The 19,153-nt window shown below is 52.4% G+C and overlaps 1 protein-coding gene across 1 annotated transcript in view; it reads right to left on the minus strand.

Moving 5' to 3' along the window:
* The window catches only part of RASGRF1 (Ras protein specific guanine nucleotide releasing factor 1), an 89,588-nt gene extending 72,407 nt beyond the window's left edge, over positions 1 to 17,181 (minus strand). The window contains exon 1 of the mRNA XM_034784412.1: positions 16,858 to 17,181. Coding sequence (XP_034640303.1) covers positions 16,858 to 17,133 — 276 coding nt within the window. The 5' untranslated portion in view covers positions 17,134 to 17,181. The remainder of the gene's footprint in view (positions 1 to 16,857) is intronic.
* Positions 17,182 to 19,153: the final 1,972 nt, after the last annotated feature.

The raw sequence follows: 19,153 nt of genomic DNA on the forward strand, positions 1-19,153 counted from the left end.
GTCTGGGGACTTGTGTACCTTCCTGTGTAGGAAAGGGAGCCAACTGCCTGGCTTCGCCACTCTGGGTTTGGTTCTGGAGTCTCTCGGGCAAAGAACCAAAACATTTCTTCCTTGTCCTTCCCTCGCCTCTCAGGGCCCCTGGCATCTTATCTGGTACCCCTGGTTAGGGGCACAGCGGTCAGCTCCGGTTCCTAGCAGCCTACGGGTATATCTACACTGCAGCTGGGAGTGAGCAGCCCAGCCCGGGAAACCGACTTGTGCTAGTTCTGCTCCCGCGAGCGCATTAAGCCCACCAGTGTGGGCATTGTGGGTCTGAAGCCCACTCCACCCCTGGCTCTGAGCTCTGAGCTCAGGTGGCCAGCCCAGGCCTCCACTGGAGCCGCAACGTCCACACAGCTATTGTTAGCACACTGCAGTGGTCCCCACTAACCAGCCTTGTCTACCCAGACTGGGAGGCTTGTCTACACTACAGCTGCAGTGTAGACAGACCTGAACAGGCCAGTGCTGCAAGCACCTCTCTCCAGGCCTAGCACCTGGAGCAGTCTCTAGGGCCTGGGATTCTCCTCTCAGCCCAGCCCAGGGGCTGGAGTCTCTCGGGGGTACAGCCAGGGCCACTCCATACCCCGTTGCACTGGGGTTCGCAGCTTAGCTATAAAAACGGACACGGCAACAGGTGCGTTCTGAGCTCCGGGAGTGTCATTTGTTGCATTTGCTGATTTCTGACCAGCCGCAACCCCAAGTTTGGCTGTTTTTACTGAGACAAGTGTAGACGCTAGCAAAGCGTCTGCCTAGAAGCTATTTCCGCTTCCCCATCATTGACACATGACTCTGGATTAACGAAGGAGACTGGCTGAGCCATCAGTGGGCAGGACTATGTCCACAGGAATTTCGTCCCGATGCGTCTGATGTCCCTCCCTGGGTATTAGGAAGCCATCAGACTGGAGTGGCTTCAGCATGCCCTTATGATCCAAGATACTTGTAAAGCCTTTCTACGTAGCTATTCACCCACTGGTACAGAACTGCACTGGATCCAGTGCACTGCAGAAACAGGCCGTGCTATTAACAGCCAGTAACAATGCCAACCCCTAGCACCGTTCATCAGCACATCGTCACGCGCTCTATGAAGGAGGTCGGTATCACCACCCTCCTCTCACAGCCAAGGGAACAGAAGCACAGAGCAGTGAAATGACTTGCCTGAAGTCAACCAGCAGGTCTGTGGGAGTGCTGGGAACAGAACCCAGTTCTCCTGAGGCCCAGCCCAGTGCTTCGTCCACTGGGCATCACTGCCTCCCCCATACGTGTACACACATATCATTTATATCCACACACATCTATAACATACACGTCACACACACAGACCGACTGCTTCATGGTTAAACCCTCTGCACCTGTTCTGACTGGGTAGCCAGGTACAGGGTGGCTCTTGGGTAAGGGAGCAGACCACCGGGCAGACATAATCGCAGCCCCTTCACCTGCATCCTGGCCCCGTGGGGCAATGGCCAGTGGATTGGGATAGTGGGGGATCCACCAGCCCCACCCTGAGGCAGACCTATCTGTGTGGGGAGCTGCAGGGCTCTCCTGGGGAGCTGGTCTCGCCGGCACCCCGCATGAGCTCCCCACGCTGTGTTCCTCGTGGAGCGGAACAGTCCGATCCCCGGGCACATCGGGGCTGTTGGTGGGGCAGACTGGAGCTGGCGGCAGAGAGCCCATTCTGGTAAGCACTGCAACATGCACTCTACAGACTTGTGTCTAGAGCTGGGAGTCTCACAGCCTACCTATGAGAGTTAGCTGCCGTGCCTAACTCCCATCAAACAGAGTGCCTTCCCCCTTAGGCTGCTCTGAAAACCCCAGCCTAAAGCTTCAGAATAAGGATCTGAACATGGGACTCAATGCCTGTGAACGGGGCGGGGCGAGTCTGGATTCAGACCCGGTCTCTAGTCCAACCTCGTGGCCTGGGCCCATCTCCACTAGGTATTGATACTGTAAAAACAACCATTGGAAAGAGTGTTTCGGTGCCCAAGGGTTGTGACATTTGGGCTCTTTCAGTCCAGCCCAGGTGTGAAACGCACAGCAGATGAGCTAAGCGTGGAGGCACCTTCACCTTTGACTTTTAGTGGTGCTTGTATTTTAAACGAACCATAACGTTATTTAAGCTGGTTTTTGCTCCAGTTCTCTGAGACCCAAACCTTCCTGATCCTCCACCTTGCACTTCCCAAGGAGGGTTTGCCCTGCAGCGAGGGTTAAACATTCCAGGGGAGGTCTAAAAGGAACTTCATATCTACATATAGCCTTGCTCGCAGTCTGATTTATATTCTATGACTCCAGCAGTTTCGCCCAGCACCCTTCTCCCTTTCTTCATTACGGCCGTGTGACTGTACAGCGGGCTCAGCTAAAAGCGCCTAGTCATTCCCCTCGCCCGTTCTTTTTAGCGGCATCCTGCAGCACTTTCCCATTTAGCACATTCAGGTGTTTTCTGTCCAGGTCCTGGCCACAGGCTTCCACTGACCGACCTCTGGAAAGAGCCCATCCTGCAGCCCCTCTGACTCGGGCAAGTTGTCCCATTCCACCCTATGCAGAGACCAGCACAAGTCCTGTGCACCACTGACGCCCTCAAAACAGAACTTAGCTAGGCTAGAAGTGGTGCACAGATTTGTGCTGGCTTCTGCATGGGGTGAATTTCACCCCAGGGTCCCAAGTCCACTGCTCCTACTCAGACTCTCGCTCCTTCGTTTCTCCATGGTACTTACATGGCTGTTCCCACAGCATCTGGGTGCCTCACAACCTGCAATGCATTCTGCATGTAAACCAAGTCCTACCGTCCTTTGTAAGAGCTCCTGGTGGGTGACAGAAGCTGAACGGGGCTCTGGGGAGCTGAGACAACTCGGGTGCCTGCGGATTGCTCAGCCGAGAAGATCCTTTGGAAGATTCTAAACCAGGTTGTGTCAAAGCATCCCTAGTAATCCCTGTGGTGCCCGGACGGCCGTCAGCCTGGTCCGTCCGGGCTGCCAGGGAGCTGCACCGGTGCTGGAGGCCGAGGACGAGTGAGAATGAAGTGACCATGTGGATCCCTTGAGATGCCTTTCACTCCAAGGTGCTTCCATCACGGCTTACAGGGAGGGGTGGGGGTGGAGCAGACCTCAAGAGGGCTCAGGTGTGGTTGGGACACCAGTCACCCATCCTGAGGGCTCCCTGGTGGGGGGCAGCAGGGCTCCCCCCATCTACCCTCCCGTTCAACACTGCTGGGAAGTTGCTGGGAGAGACAGCAGGCAGTGGAACCCAGCAAATTACATGAGACTTTGGCAGCTCCAGTGGGTGGGGCTTGGTAGAATATCATTGCTTTTCTCCCCCGCCCACCGCCTTCCTCCAGTTAAACCCTGGATATGATGGCTAGGAAATTCTAAAGAAATTCAGTCGTCGGACCTCCAGCAGACCTCAGTTCTGACAGAAGATGGTCACTAGAAACCATGCCAAGCCACAAGCAGCGATCCGTCCCCTTTCCTTTAGGACGTGAAGTGGTTTTGTCCTGTCATCACCTAGGGCCTTTTATCCACTATCCGAGCCTCCCAACATTCACTTAGTTGTGAGTGCTTCCCACTTTGCCTTCTGGAATTGGCGAGAGTTCCTAACCCGAGACCCAATTTGCCTTCCCTTTGTCCTGGCGGGTAGGTGTGCGGATGGCTGTTCACGGAGCTGACGGTTATCGGAGCTGACATAAAGGGCAAGACAGCAGCATTTTCCTGCTTTGGATGGATGAGCCTAAAAATCAACAGCTAGCAATAAAGCTTTTAACTTCATTGACCTAAATATCATTTGTATTGCAGAAGACAGGGCCTGTCACTCAGACGTAAGTGGATGAATGACCCAGACCCTTCATTTGCCTACAGAAAAGAATAGAAAATCCCAAGGCAAAAAGGTTTGTCCTCAGCTTTAGGCCATAAAGTAATATTCCTGGTGCACGTGCACATAACTGCAGAACACAAACACGCTCCTGTGAGTGGAGAAAACACAGAGCCAGAGGGGTCTGCTCTGCAAGGTGCGGAATCATCTTTGCTGGACCTGCATCCTGTCCCCATTTCATTTTTAGCAGCCACTAATTTCCTATCGGCAGCGTAGCCACTTTCACAGCCTAGCCTGTCTGAGGCCTCCCTCGGAGCACCGCCAGCAAGCGTGCCAGTTGCAATGGGGTTTTGTTTGCAGTCTGGACGTATATTCACTGGGAATAGGACATGGGCTCATTACACAACAGCAGATGGTAGCAACTTGTAGTCAGTCCTGACCTGGGGCCGGATTCAAACTGGTGACCTGTTAGCAAGCCCCTCCCTGCTCCAGCCCCCCCTCCAGAGCTTTCTGCAGAGAGCTTGTACTAGATCTTGGCACCACTTATGTTCTGCTTCAGCCTTTGGGTGCATAAGGGGTGCATAGGCCTGCTGGGACTTAACTATTGCCCCACTCTGGAGCTAACCCCGCTGTGCAGGCGTGAATTTCATCCTAATTGTTTCCTTTGCTTTGTGGAGTAACACAATATTTAGTTTTGTTTTAATGTTGATCGATTTCTCTCTCTCTCTCTCTCTCTCTCTCCCGCATTGATTCCCAGGTCTGAGTTCTTTCATTTGAATTCTCCTACCTTGCTCTAATTATTGTGCTGATTTCGAATGCACTGGGAGTCTGGGCAGCGCTTTCTACTGTCAGGTTAGGGCTGGAATGAAGATGAGAGGAGTGCTTGTGGGATGGTGTCTGCTCCCTGGGAGACGCAGTGATGATGTGCTTAGTTGCCTCTGGAGCAATGGAATGGAAAAGCTGATCCCCTGTGTCTCTTCTTTATGTGGTAAATGTGAATGTCAGCGTGGAAACCTAGCCAAGCTCAGGTGAGCAGGTAACATTGCACTCAGACGACTGCTGGGAGCTAGACAGAAAGGGAAGGCCCCAAATAATACACCATTTCACCTTATTGGGGGTTTGAAAATGAAGTGTGTTAATATACAGGGTCCTTATTCTTCATTAAAATAGTCACTGGAAGAAACTTATCACTCTTATATGAGGCCCCTAAGCCTGGCAATATTTGACATGCATAGCTCAGTAAAAGATTTACATATTAATGTTCTGATTGCTGCAGCATCTCACCCTCTTTACAAGGAATCTGCAAGCCGGGGATGTGCCGCTGAGTGGTACAGCACAGGATGTCCTGGGGCTGACGTGGCTGTGCTAGTCAGGGACAGTATCTTTCTTATTCCAAGCTGGGTCTCTGGCAGCAGGCTTTAGAGATCGGTCAGATGAGAGCGTTTGAAAAAATGGAAGGACTGACATGAGGGTCATGTCTCAAAACCAAACAGGGAAGTCTGTGACTTCGTACGTGAAAGGCTTAATACGTTAAAAATTCCGATTGCCTCTGGATGAATTCAGGTTTCTAACACTGGCTGGCTGGAAGTTGAGTTTCTGACATGCTCCCCCTATTTCAGCCGTCTTGGCTAATGATGTGGGAGCCTAGAAAACGTTTTAAATTAAAAGCTTTTCCATTTCTACAGGATCTCCAGCATGTTAGGGAGGCTTAGGCCAAGGGTTCCAAAGCTGGGTACCTAAAGTCCCCGGGAACAGCTGCAGGCTCAGGAGAGGCGATGGAAATTTTCTGAACAAAAGGTTGTCTTAATTACACAACCGCCTTTTACCATAACCTTTTAATTTTTGAAAACAAATCCCCCGAACCTGTTGATGTATTCAAAAATATTTCATTTTTTGCAATTTTTATTACTTTTTAAAAATCAAAAACATCTTTCGTTTATCAGAAACTAAGGTTTTCTGAAAATTCAGTCTTCAGTAAATGACACATTTCAATAAACATTTCGATGATGATTTCAACTACTTTGATAAAAATGTTGATTATAATTTTGTTTAAAAAAGAAATCACAAAACCCCAACAAATCAAATACTCCCCATTTTTTTTTTAATCAGGCCACTCAGTTAGGGGTCTAGGTCTGGCTTTTGGAACCTAGCATTAGTCATGCAATTGTGAAAAACTTGGCCTTAATCTTTTGGAGGAGAGTTCTGGCCATGCAGCCAGGAGCAGTCTGGTTGGTTGGTCACCTGGTCACTTTAGCAGCTTTATTCCATCTTCCCTAAACTTCAGTGTGAGCTGGCACAGTAATAACTGTACAAAATAACTAATTAATCCTCCCTGCACGCCTGGGAGGGGGTGTGGATCGTTTGGAAAGTCCAGGGATGTAGACTCAATGAATGTTTTGAACCGGTGGTCACCAAGGTGCTTCTGAAAATGTGACTAGCGAAAGCAATCTGCACAGTTACTAATGTCACTTGTCACTGAGGTGTTCTGGAAGAAGTCCCCGTTCTCCTCGCTGTAGCCATGAAACAGGAAGATTAAGAGACTTGTTCAAACCTGTGACACCCTGGCACGCCAATAGTCACCCCATCATGTAATTAGGATGTGTTTTGTACCAAGTGCGCCTCGTCCTGTATCATTCTAAAACTCTTGATCCGCAAGACATTACTATCTCATTGGATTGTATGTGCTATCGTCGTATGTGACGTTATGAAGTTTGGCTATGTATGTGTTCCTGAAACATGTTGTGAGGTTGAACACACCCACAAGCAGCCTTTCAGGCACGACAGTAAAAAGGCCAAACAATGTTAATGGCTCATTGAGGAAATACACACAAGCACAAGGATTACCCCAGGAACTGTGTACAATAGAAACCTCTCAGAGATAGCCCTACACAATGGGAACTGTTTGACCCAGGTCACAGCAAAAGAGCTTCCCAGCAAATGGGAAGAAGATATAAAAGGGGGACAATGACATCATGGGGGGACCTCACTCTCCCTGCAACAACACACCTGGAAACACCTGAGGGGCATGGACTGAACTGTGGGAAGTGATGGTCCCAGGCTATAGGGATTTTTAGCCTGTCTATGACAATCTGGGAAAGCCAAGGCAGCTTGTGCCGTAAGAATCTGCCAGCCTGTTTATCACACAGGGTGAGAATTTGCTAATTCATATTCTACTTATCTCGTGTGTTAAGCTCAGTTTGTGGTTTTGTTTATTTACTAAGCTAATCTGCTTTGATCGGTTTGCTATCCCTTATAGTCACTTAAAATCTATCATTTGTAGTTACTAAACTTGTTTTTGCTTGGTCTAAACCCAGTGTGCGGAAATCACAACTCGTGACGGGGGGGCAGAGAGCTGTTGCACATCTTCCTCCACATGGAGGGAGGGGGTGAACTTCATGAGCTTACGCTGTACAGTTCCCTGTGCAGTGCAAGACGGTATCATTTGGGGTTTACCCTCTAGAGGGGTGGGTGAACTTGAGTAACGGGGCAGTTCCTTAGTTGAGCCTTCCCATGCAGAGCTGCTCTCAGCATCTGTGTGAAGCTGCAGCTGGGTTTGTCCCGACCTGTGTGTGTGCTGGTGAAAGAGCGGGCTTGGAGAGCTTGGCAACTTGTCACAGCAGCACAGTGTGAAAGGGAGCCCAGGCTGGTGGGTCAGGTGGGCTCAGTGGTACCCCAGTTCCAAGTGGCATCGCAGGGGGGAACCTGTCACAAAACCCACCTAGTCATCCCTGTGTCAGAGCTGAGATTGGAACTGTTGTGTTCCTGACACCAGGCCTGTGCTCCGACCACAACTCTCTCTCAGCGCCAGAATGAGAGGCCAATAGTTGGGTGTGTGAACAAAGAAATGGCCAATGGGCTTTGCACAACTGGGAGAGCAGAATCTGACCCTCTGGTGTGGCAGAGACAGGACGGACGGACCAAGCTGGGCCTGAGCAGGGCCAAGTCCATGCTCTAAGTTTTCCCAGTATCAAAAGTAAAAAAGACACAAGAGGTGAAATTCGGGCCCTGCTGAAGTCATGGAGAGTTTTGCCACTGATTTTGAGGATTTCACATAATGGATTTTTACCCCAAGTTAATAGCAACAGAGAAAATAATTAAAAAAAAAAATCTTAACTGCTTAATGGTAGCTGTTACTTGTATGCCAGAAATACAAGGCCAAATTCCCAGCAGCTCTAAGTGAGTGCGGGTCCATTGACTGCAGCAGAATTGTGCCTATTTCCACCTGCAGAGAATTTGGCCCATAATATTGGCTGGGAAAATATCAGGAATCTGGTAAAATTTGCACTTGATTGAGGGCTCAGTGGTATTTGAGTGTCTAATATTGATTGTGCGATGAACAAATATACTTGGAGCTGCATGTGACAGACAGGGGAAAACTGTGCAAGAAACTATTTTAATTAAAATGTGATTTGCATTTCTGATGATGTACAACAGGGAACTGTATTGATCAAGGCACATTTGAATCCTTTCTTATGTCAGGGTTTTGAAAAATGTGCCCCTGATTGCTTGTGGTAAATTAGGACATTTAGCGAACCCTGCACTGCACAGTTCATAAATACAACACACTCATTTGCTCTAGATCCCACTGCCAGCAGTTGGTTTTGGATTCAAGGTGATGGCTGGAAATGGCAATAAATCTAGCTTTCGGCTTGAAACACAGCTTTGCCTCATATGTTATTGTTTCTCTCTGTTGTGTTACGATTACCACTGAGAGAATAAATTATATGACTTTAGATTCTTTTCCTGTGCACAGAGAGCCAGCGAGAAGACGGATTTCCTCAAATTTCCTCATTATTTGGACTGACGTGACAAATTTGGGGAAGAATTTTTTAGTCTATGGGTTGGACCAGTCACTGTGAGCACTAGATGTTCTTTCATCAGAGTAGCAGCCGTGTTGGTCTGTATCCGCAAAAAGAACAGGAGTACTTGTGGCACCTTAGAGACTAACACATTTATTTCAGCATAAGCTTTCGTGGGCTACAGCCCACTTCTTCATATGCATCTGAAGAAGTGAGCTGTAGCCCATGAAAGCTTATGCTGAAATAAATGTGTTAGTCTCTAAGGTGCCACAAATACTCCTGTTCTTTCATCAAACTTTCAGTTCTGTTGCCTAGTTGTAATTTGTCTCACCCACAGCTATGGTGCCCTTTGATTGGCTAAGCATAACTTATATTATCAGGAGGAAGACTTTAAAAGAAACCCGGGGCACAGACCTCTCAGAGAGGGATTGCAGATGAACAGGATCAAGGTATTTTAGAGTATTTAAAGCAGCATGTAGATGTACCATTTCCTCCGCTCAGTCCCACAGAGCAGCAGCATGTGCCCACCCCGGCCAGCTTATATGGCCAGATCCTGGTCTGCCGCTGCGCAGGGGTTCTGCTGAGTCCGTCCCCTGCTGTGTTAACCTGTGTCCCGTCCCATGTACGTTGCGTACCAAAATTGTCCCGAAGGAGTGCCAAAACCATGTGCTCAGCAGGTGGGGATCATGTCACCGCCCAGAATTATGAACAGCACGAAGCACATGATCGTCCCACCAGGTAAGTCTAGGCCCAAGGGTCTCATCAATGCTGCTCTTGCATCTTTCCATGGGTCATATTGCAGAGCCAGGTAGGCCTGGGGACATTGCTCAGGGCTGCTGGACTGAAGGGGCCTGTTTCACCCCTCATGGCGAGGCATGAGGTAGCCGGTTCCCCTCCTTTTGCAGCCCCTGCTGACCGCTGCTCTGACCTGCAGTGGTCTCTCACCCCCTCCAGAGCAAGCCAATAGTCCAACCAACAACCCGCTGGCCATCTCACCTGGGGCCTTTGGTCAGACTCTGGACTGGCTAGTCCTTATCCCAGTATTGGAGGGGGTTTCAACAGCCCTTACCCCGGTCAGGGGGGTTCCGTTCCACCTTCCCCGCTGCCTGGTGGGGGACCCTGGCCCTTCCTCTCTCCTGGGTTCCAGTCCAGAGACCCTTTGTTGTCAGGCCTCACCTGCTTATTACCCCCCTTGCTGTTCCTCTAGACCACCTGCTACCTGGCCCTGTCTCCAACCTTTGCCTCGGCCTCTTCCTGGGCACCCAGCGTATCAGACGTGCCCTAAGCCAGCGGCTCTCGACCTTCCCAGACCACTGCACCCCTTTCAGGAGGCAGATTTGTCCTGCGTACCCCCAAGTTTCACCTCACTTACAACTACTGGCTTACAAAATCAGAGATAAAAAAAGAAACATGTCCCAGCCACTGTTCCTGAAGAATAGCTGACTGTCTCATTTTTACCATACAGCTATCAAATAAATCAACTGGAATCGAAATATTGTACTTACATGTCAGTGTATAGCACCTAGAGAGGTATAAACAAGCCACTGTCTGGATGAAAGTTTAGTTTGTACTGACTTCGCTAGGGCTTTTTCTGGAGCCTGTTGTAAAACTAGGCTAATCTCTAGCTGAGTTGAGGTACCCCTGGTTGAGAACCACTGCTCTAAACCTTTACCCCAGGCTCCCTGGAGAGCGTCTTAGCATGTCCTGCCACCCAGCTGGTTCTGCTGCAGGCCACTTCTCTCTAGTCCTCGGCAGGGCATCCCCACAGGCTGACCTGAGAACCCTGGGCAGACTCACCCCCTCCAGCTTTCCTCCCCGTCTCTCTTGGGGCAGGCCCAGCTTCCGCCAGGGGTCTGCCAGCAGGTCATCTCAACTCCCTGCCTCCCATCAGGCTTCTCTCCCGGAGTGAGAACCAGGACTGCTCTCTTGCCTGATCAGCCCCACCTGAGCTGGGTTCAGCCCCTTGAACTCCTCCCTCCAGGCTTGACACCTCTTGCAGGTGTAGCGGGGCGGGACTGATTGAGCCCACAGGTTCTCGTTAACCCCTTCTGGCCTGGTACACCCCATCACAGGGGCCATTGCTGCCAGAGAGCTACAAAGCAGCACACAAACTCTGCAGGTGTCGTGTGCAGGCTGGATGGCTATGCACTGCTTATCCCGCTCCTGCAGCCAGTGCAGAGCGAAATTCTGTGGGGCCCCCAGCTCTTGCTTCAGGGAAGGGACCCTCGGTCCCTGGAGGAGAACCTGCGATGGACGGGCCCGCTAAAGCGGCTGCAGCAGTTGGGGGGTCACACAGCACACATCCCAGCTACATCCTCGGTGTGGATAGCAGTGACTCCCTACATGGCCAGGTCCATAGAGCACAGGCTGTCACGCACTGCCTGCGCTGCACTGGTGCCATGGTCCAGTACAGGGACATGGCTGCCTGCAGCTTCCCCTGGCCCGGGTGAGCTATTGAAGCCAGGCATGCCCAACATGGCATAAAGCAAACGCCGGCATGTTAGTGCCCCTGGGATGAAGCCACCACGGTTGGGATCTGCTGCAGCACAGGGCCTCCAGTCCCCCAGCAGCGCCATCAGACCACGGCGATGGATAATGGGGACATGAGCAGGACGTTTGCCCCGCGTCTCAGCAATACTCTGCCTGACCCTCTTTTGACATTTCATGCAACCTGTCTACGTGCTGCCCTGGGGCCTGCAGAGAGAACCCCACCACGGTGGCTTTTTATCTCCGCTCACTGAATGCCCCTTTCCTGGTGGTGCTGAGAATGGAGGACTTGGCTGGGCTGTGTGAGAGAATGAAGAGGATCAGAAATGGGAGAGCAGGAAGACAGCCTCTCCCCCCGACAGCTTCTGCAATCCTAACCACATGCAGTCGATCCAGCCAATTAGGAAACCAGAACAAATCCCATGTGATTTCAACCAACTGACCAACTCAACTCAACATTTACAATACACAGGGCAAAGCTTCCTCAAATTCCCACAGCCGTCCTGATAGGGCGAACCACCCACGCCATGTCTGGCACAAGTCTCGCCAATGGGAAAATGGCTCCAGCGAGACACCGCTCGTTCACGAAACCTTGGATCTGAATGTCAAGTCAAAGGTTTTGCCCAGCCCCACTCCTTGACTCCACGCCACATGCGCTCAGGTAACAGATGTGGAGACAGCTGCTGGCTACAAACAAATGGTGTTACTGAGAGGTGCACACCCCGCAATCCGTGTCGGACCAGGACCGTGCAGCCAGGCCAGCACTGCACAAAGGACAAAGCTCAGATTCCTTTCTGTTGCCCTGCTCACATACAGTGATGCACAGACAATCCTCGAAAGCGGAACTCATCCCTCCAACTGCTCTTTAGCACACTGGTGAACTCAGACCATAAACCATAAATAGCCCGACAGCGACCCTAAATCTGTTTAGCCCATGTGCTGTCTCCTATGTCACTCAGTAATCATGAACATAACATCAAGTGGGGTTAATTGAAGGAACTGAATCTACTTTTCTGCAGGTTTCTCCAGTGGGCCTAAGCCTCATTCTGGGCCCCGGACCACTTCCCCTGCACAAAGCAGCCGTAAACCCAGCAACCCTGGCTCCATATGGCTCTGCCTTGGGGGGAGGGATAGCTCAGTGGTTTGAGCATTGGCCTGCTAAACCCAGGGTTGTGAGTTCAATCCTTGAGGGGGGCACTTAGGGATCTGGGGCAAAAATCAGTACTTGGTCCTGCTAGTGAAAGAGGGGGCTGGACTCTATGATCTTTTGGGGTCCCTTCTAGCTCAATGAGATAGGTATATCTCCATATATTATAATCCCTGGGTGATATGGCCTTACTGGACTAGCTCCTGGTGGAGGCTGGTGTCCCTGCACCCTCGTGATCTCTGGCTGCCCTTGGGGTGATTGGCAGCTGGCACCAGTGGGTGCAAAGTGGACCCTCGATCAGAGGAGCACAAAGGGTGCTAAAGGATCCTCCACTGCAGCTGGAGATCCAGAACCTTTCGTTGATGTTTCATCCATGGTCAAAAACTCAACAACACTGAATCCTAGGATGAAAGAGCTGCCCCAGAGATGGAGCTGTCCAGACTGCGGGCTCTGTCTGGAGCTGGTTAGAATGACCACAACTCACTGCCCCCAGATTGAAAGACCAGGCCAGCTTCTTCCAAACCAGCTCCCCACAACAACAATCATTTCTAAACACACAGTAACCCAGGAACAGGGCACGGACGGCGAAAGAAAAGATCCCTCTGCCTAGTCTCTTTAGCACAGACCAGGTGCTCACAGACTCTGGGGATGAGTGGGATAGCTAGAGCTGGGCAGAGAAACTTTGATGGGACCATAGTCTGCTGGAATACATGGTTCAGCTGAAATCAAAGCACAAATCAGAGCAATTTCACTGGAACTTGTTTAGGGAAAAATGGGGGCGGGGGGGGGGATTAATCACAGGACATGTTCACGTATTGGGAATGAAACATTTTGATTTTTCATTTTGAAGTGGCTTTTCATTTTGGCATTTATGTTGTATTATATTCTATATTATTATAAAGTATAATACAAAATAAAAGTCAAAACAAAAATGATATAATGTTGTCAAAACAAAAATGTTTTGAATGACCCAAAACAATTTCACAGTGATTCAGAACGGAGCCATGTTCTGAAATCTCAAAACGCTTTGCAAAACAGAACTTCCGTCTTCCACACAGCTCTAATGAGAGCTGTCTAGAGAGAAAAGTATCCATAGGCAACAAATAAAAAACAACCATTTCTAATGCTGGAAAAGTCTTCAGCACTTTTCCTTTCCAATTAGTTTCACCGATCTAGCCTTAGAACGGAAGGGAAGGCCTGTGTCCCTGGAAGACGGTTCTGTTCAAGGGATGCATTAAGGAAATACTGCATTCATTCTGCAGACTTCAGCTACCTGCCTTTCGGGAGCTGCAAACCTCAAATCTTGCTAACCATTTTCTTCTTCCACTGTCTCTGACAGAACACACTGCAGACCCAGCATCCAACTAGCTGCCATTTGCCTCATCTAAAGCACTGATTCGTTCATTTACAAAGCAATAGGCCTTCAACTGCTTGAGTAGTTTTATAGAATTGTTTGTTCTAACAAATTATACGACAGTACGGGCCAGATCCAAAACCAGTGTCAATCAATGCAGCTTCATTGACTCCGAAGTATTTGTGCTGGATCCAGGTTCGGCAGGTGCGTAGTACAGCATGAGATAACAATCCGCCCTTTACCTCTAGGATCATTTTTCTAGGTGCAGTTTGAAATCTGAAGGGATTTTGACATTCTTACGTTAGTGCTTAATGGCTCTGAGCTCCTTACAACAAATACAAACAGTGATAATGCAGCTAGCCAGCATGGTGTAAGCGAGCAGGAACATCTAGCAAGTTACATTCTAAAGGGAGGTGGGCTGTTAGAATTGGTATGGCCCTGTGAAAATCCCATTGATAGCTGAGGACACTCCAGGCAGCCTAGATACAAGGAAGCCAGGCTCCTCTCCTACCTTTATAAATACATCTTATTTGAAAATAAAACTTTCCCCTTTGCTCAGCCTCGCAAACAACTGAAAGAAGGCCCCGTGACTGCAACTGAGGACATTTAAATGTGTACCCTAAGCCACGCTGGAAAGGTTCCCTTCAGCAAAATCTGCCAGGGTGTACCAGGGCTGCAGCACAGACTTACTATTTCAATATTGCTATTTTCTGAGTGCTGATCATTCCATCTTCATCTGGAGCCAATTAAGAACTGATTGTTCCACCAGACTATGTCACATTTTAAACCTTCCCCTTGGGGACCCAATCCTGCAGTTCTGACTCAAGCCGCTCTCACGGCTGTTAGTGAGAGTTTTGCCGGAGGAAGAATTATGTAAGAACTTCAGGACTAGACCCACAATCTATTGGGATTCTTAACAATGCACAGACTTGACATCAAATGACGAGAAATGAATCCTTATTGACACTTCTGAGATGCTCGATTGTACGGTCTCTAACCCAGGTGTTGAACTTCATTTAAAGGATATCATTTGACTTGTGACTGTCATTATAATAAATCAGTTATTGCCTACACCATAGAACAGAGCTGGCTTGGGATAATTTGGTAAATTCGGGATGTGGATTGGCATTCACAGATTTGAAAACACATTTTTTGCTCCTGTAGCTGTAGAATTTGCATGAACGTCTCCCTTATTTGAGACACACCACAGTTCAGGCAGATGATATCCTAATGGGCACAATGGAAACACGCAACGCTTGATGAAATGTTATCTTACGCGAGAGGCTCGCCCCTAAGTGCCTCCAAGATGACAGGAACCTAGCATAGGACCTTTTGTTAGAAAAACAGGTAGAGAGTCTTCTGACATTTCGTACTGAGACAAAGCTCAGGTGACAAACATAATGGGCCTGAATTTTCAAAGGGCGTCCCACCGACCTCTGGCATGTCAGATGTGATTTTGCACCAAATATTTGCACCTGCAGTTTGGCGCCCAAGATGAATTATGGCTACAAGTGACAGCATGTGGACATCTACTTGTCTTCCCGTGTGCATCGCTCGGAAGGCAGATGTCAACACTGCCGTGCGGGCACACAGCTAGAGCACCACACGATCATCAGACGTTGGGCTGAGGCTTTTGAAAAGCAATGAGGCCCTGTAGGTCCACAAACGCCGGGCACTTTAGACCAGTTGCCAGCCCACCTGCAAGCCTGGCGGGGGGCAGCAGAGGGGACAAGTCACTTTTGTATTGTTATATCTGACATCCTGCTTGTGTGAGAGTTTCCCCATCAGCGAACGTGTCAACTGCAAGGGCCTGATCAGAGTCCATTGAAACCAGTGGAAAGGCTCCCATTGACTTCAATGGGCTTTTGGATCAGGCCCTGAACTCATGCGAACGACTGGAAAAGAAATGGCGAGGAACAGGCATGCACCAGCAGCGGCAGTCGCTGGCCCAGCAGGACTTTTCCAGCCCCACAATCCTCGGGTATTTTCCTAACACCTTTAGTGGGTTTTTTAACACCCTCCCCCGAACGAACGTCTTTGCTGCCCTGCCCTTGTGCACCTGCCAGGGTTCTACCCTGTCCTGGGCCAGGGCCCACCTGGGTTTGTGCAGCGCCTGGCACAAAGGAGCCCAGCCTTGGTTTGTCCCTAGGCGCCAGGGTAATGCCCAGGATTAATCCTCAGCCGGTGCCAGGCCAGCCCTCCCCTGCGCTGCACAGGCTGCGAGGCCCCCGGGCCCGGGCAGGGCCAGAGGCCGAGCTGCGCCCAGGGCGCATTCCCAGCCGCACCCGCAGAAACGCGGCTCGGGCCCGCGCAGCGGGAGCTGGTTTTGCGTTGCGGGCCGAGGGGGCTGCGGAAGAGCCGCTTCCGCTCTCCGTCCATCGGGGGGCGCCGTTGCGTTGCAAGGACCCGCCTAATTAAATCCGGCTGATTACCCGTAATGTCGGGAAATGTTCTCCGGAGAGTCCCCAGCTTAACGCTAATGAATTAACCCGCCGCTGCGCCTCGGTAGCGCCTCCAAGAGCCCCCTGCGCTTTGGTGCATTTCGCAGCGCGCCCCAGCTGCCGCTCGCACTGCGGGCACGAAGCGCCCACTGCCCGGCGCAGCCCCCTCCTCGCCCGGCCCACGCGACTGCAGCCCCACCGCTACCTGGCGCGCTCACCTGTGCACCTCCGGGGCTTTACCGACCGAGCGTGCACAGACTGTAGTGCATACACGCTGTATAATATTGCACACCTAGACACACGGTGTTGCACGCACTATATTGCGCACACACTATGGTGCATGCCTTCTATTGCACACGACATTGCACACGCACTGTATTGCACACGTACACACACGCTCTATTGCACGCGCACACACTATATTGAACGCGTGCACACACTATGTTGCATGCCTTCGATTGCACACACGCACTGTATGGCACACGCACATGCACGGCATTGCACACACACTATGTTGCACACGCACTGTATTGCACCCTCTCTATTGCACGCGCACACAGGGTTACACACTCTATCCCAGGTCTCCGGGGTAGCCCTTGCGATTCCCCGAGCCGGGCGGTCCCTGGCGCGCTGCCGGGATGCCCACTGCCCAGAAGCGGTCCGTGCCCGGCCCTGCCCTGCCGCAGCCCCCGCTGACCCGTGCCCGGGGTGGCGCCCCGCCAGGAGCCGGGCTCCGGGGCCCCGAGCGGCGCAGCCCCGCACTGGCCGCCCCGCTCCCCGCGCGGCACCGACCTGCTTCTCCAGCGAGTCCTTGGCGGAGAGCGAGGGCTTGGGCGAGGGCGCGCGGTCGCAGGCGCTGCCCTCCAGCAGGTAGAGGCCGGAGGGCCGCGAGCTGGAGTCGCTCTCGAAGCAGAAGAGCATGTTCTGCAGCAGCGCGAACCACTTGCTCTGCCATTTCGTGTTGTCCCCGCTGCGCTTGCTCAGGTAGCCGCGGCGGCTGCCGTCCTTCTTCGCCAGCAGCCCCAGGTAGGCGACGTGCCCGTCGTTCAGCCGCATCCCCTTCTGCATGGTGCCCGGCGCCGCCGGCCGGTGCTCACCCGGCCCCCGGCCGCCGGCTCATGCCCGCGCCCAGCCCCGGCGCCGCCTGCTGCAGAGCCCCGGCCGGCGCGCTGGGGACGGACCCGCTCGGCTGGCAGCGCGGCTGGATGCAGGAGCCCCGGATCCTGCCAGCGGGGGAGTCATGTGATGCGAGCCGAGCCGAGCCGAGCCAAGCGCGGCACCATGGACCGAGCCGCGCACAGCCGGCTACGGGCAGGGGGGACCTGCCGGGCGCGCAGGCGGCCGCGTCTCCATGGCAGGGCGGGCGCTGCCCGTGCCGGGGGGAGGGAGATTAGGGCAGGCGGGTGCCCGCAGCCCGGCGGGGCGGGCCCCGCTGCATTGCGCCCTGCCCCGGGCTCCGCGCGGCCCACGCGCACCGCGAATTTCAGCGCCGCGCGCAGAGCCCCGGCTCGTGGACACGGGGCGCAAGTAGCGCCCCTGGCGCCGGGCCACGCGCGGGGCGGGTCACGCTGCCAGGCTTCGCCGGACCCCCGCGGCCCCCGCCTGAGCTGCAGCCGGGCGATCCCGGCCACCCGGAGAAGCGCAGGTGCGCGGCCAGCCCGCACCAGCGGCGTGCGGCGGCGGTACCCAAATGGCAGAGCCCGCGGTATTTTTAGCTTCTCCTCCTCGCCTACACACTTGCATGGAAAGTACAGGGAGCGCTGCGTCTCCCCGCCCGGGGAGCGGACACGGGAACGGGCAGGCGCAGCGTCTCCTGTGGAGGCCAGGAGAACGGGCAGCCGGGTTGCAAAGCCCCAGCGGTCCTTTGCTAGCCAGCGAAGTTGGATTTGAAGGAGTCCATCGCCCCTCAGTGTAACCCTCCCCGTGAGAGCAGGGACATGCCCAGGCTCAGAAGCGGGAGTCTCCCTGATTAATGGCCCAGTAATCTGTTAACCTGTAAATACCGCCTGTGTTTACATGGTAAGGGGGGTTGTGGCCTGGCTGGAGTAATGTAAACAGTGTCCCCTCCGGAGCTCTCGGTTTGAATATGAATCTCCTCATCGGTTGTACACGGGGGTCCTCCCAGGCTGGGGTAATGTGAGACCCACCCTTCGCATGCCAAAGCATTCACCATTCCCTAGTGCGTTAGCGCCTTTGCTTCCCCCCAACCCCAGGGGAGATTCCAAGCCACCCACTCGTTTATTGCCAGTTGAGCACAGGAACAGGTGGGGGAGGGGGACAAAGGGAGACCCCTCTACTTATTTCCATGGGGCTAATTTCATTTCCTGCAATTCCTTCATTTTGGCCCCTCGGTATTTGCAGAGTGGAAGAAAACTGCAGGAGCAGCCAGGCAAGAGCTGGGTGCAGGGGAGGGGAAAGGGGATGCGGTGGGGTGTTATCCCTTCCCTCTCTGGCCAGCAGGAAGGACAGGGCCCTGCCAGTGGGCATCATGCTACTCCACTCCACTGGAGCTATAGCACCAAACTCTGCCCCGCTTGCTTAGATACCATGGTAACGGGCACGACTGTAAAACCCAAGCCAGGCAGAAATGTCAGTTCCATGAGTGGAGTGGCACGTGGTCAGGGGGCAAGGGGGATGGAAGAGAGGCCCCTGCAGCACTGCGCCAGGTGGGCACCTGCCGCTTGAAAACATGGCTAAGCTGAAGAGGTGGACAGGGAACCCTAGGCCCCCGGCCCAATGCGTGACCTAGCTCCCATAAGCAAACAAGAAGGGAATCAGGAAAACGATGTTAATTTGACTGAAAATGTTGGAAGGCCTCCAAGGACTTTAATGAGGTCACAAATTGCCATGGTAACACCAAGGAATGGTCTGGGCAATAGGAAGGTTGTTCACATTTGCAGGCACCAAGGAACCAATTTGATTGGCCATTTCATGTGACCACACCCTTGGTGGACATGTCTAGTGCCCCACGGGCACCTTTGGGTGTTTGGATCTGGAGGTGTGGAGATGGGGCTTTGGCAAGCACATCTTGAGAGGACATCATACCTTAACCACAAAGACAATGCAGGCTTCAGGTGCCTGCGATACC

Source organism: Trachemys scripta, chromosome 10 (genome assembly GCF_013100865.1).
Source record: "Trachemys scripta elegans isolate TJP31775 chromosome 10, CAS_Tse_1.0, whole genome shotgun sequence".
NCBI classification, from domain to species: Eukaryota; Metazoa; Chordata; order Testudines; family Emydidae; genus Trachemys; species Trachemys scripta.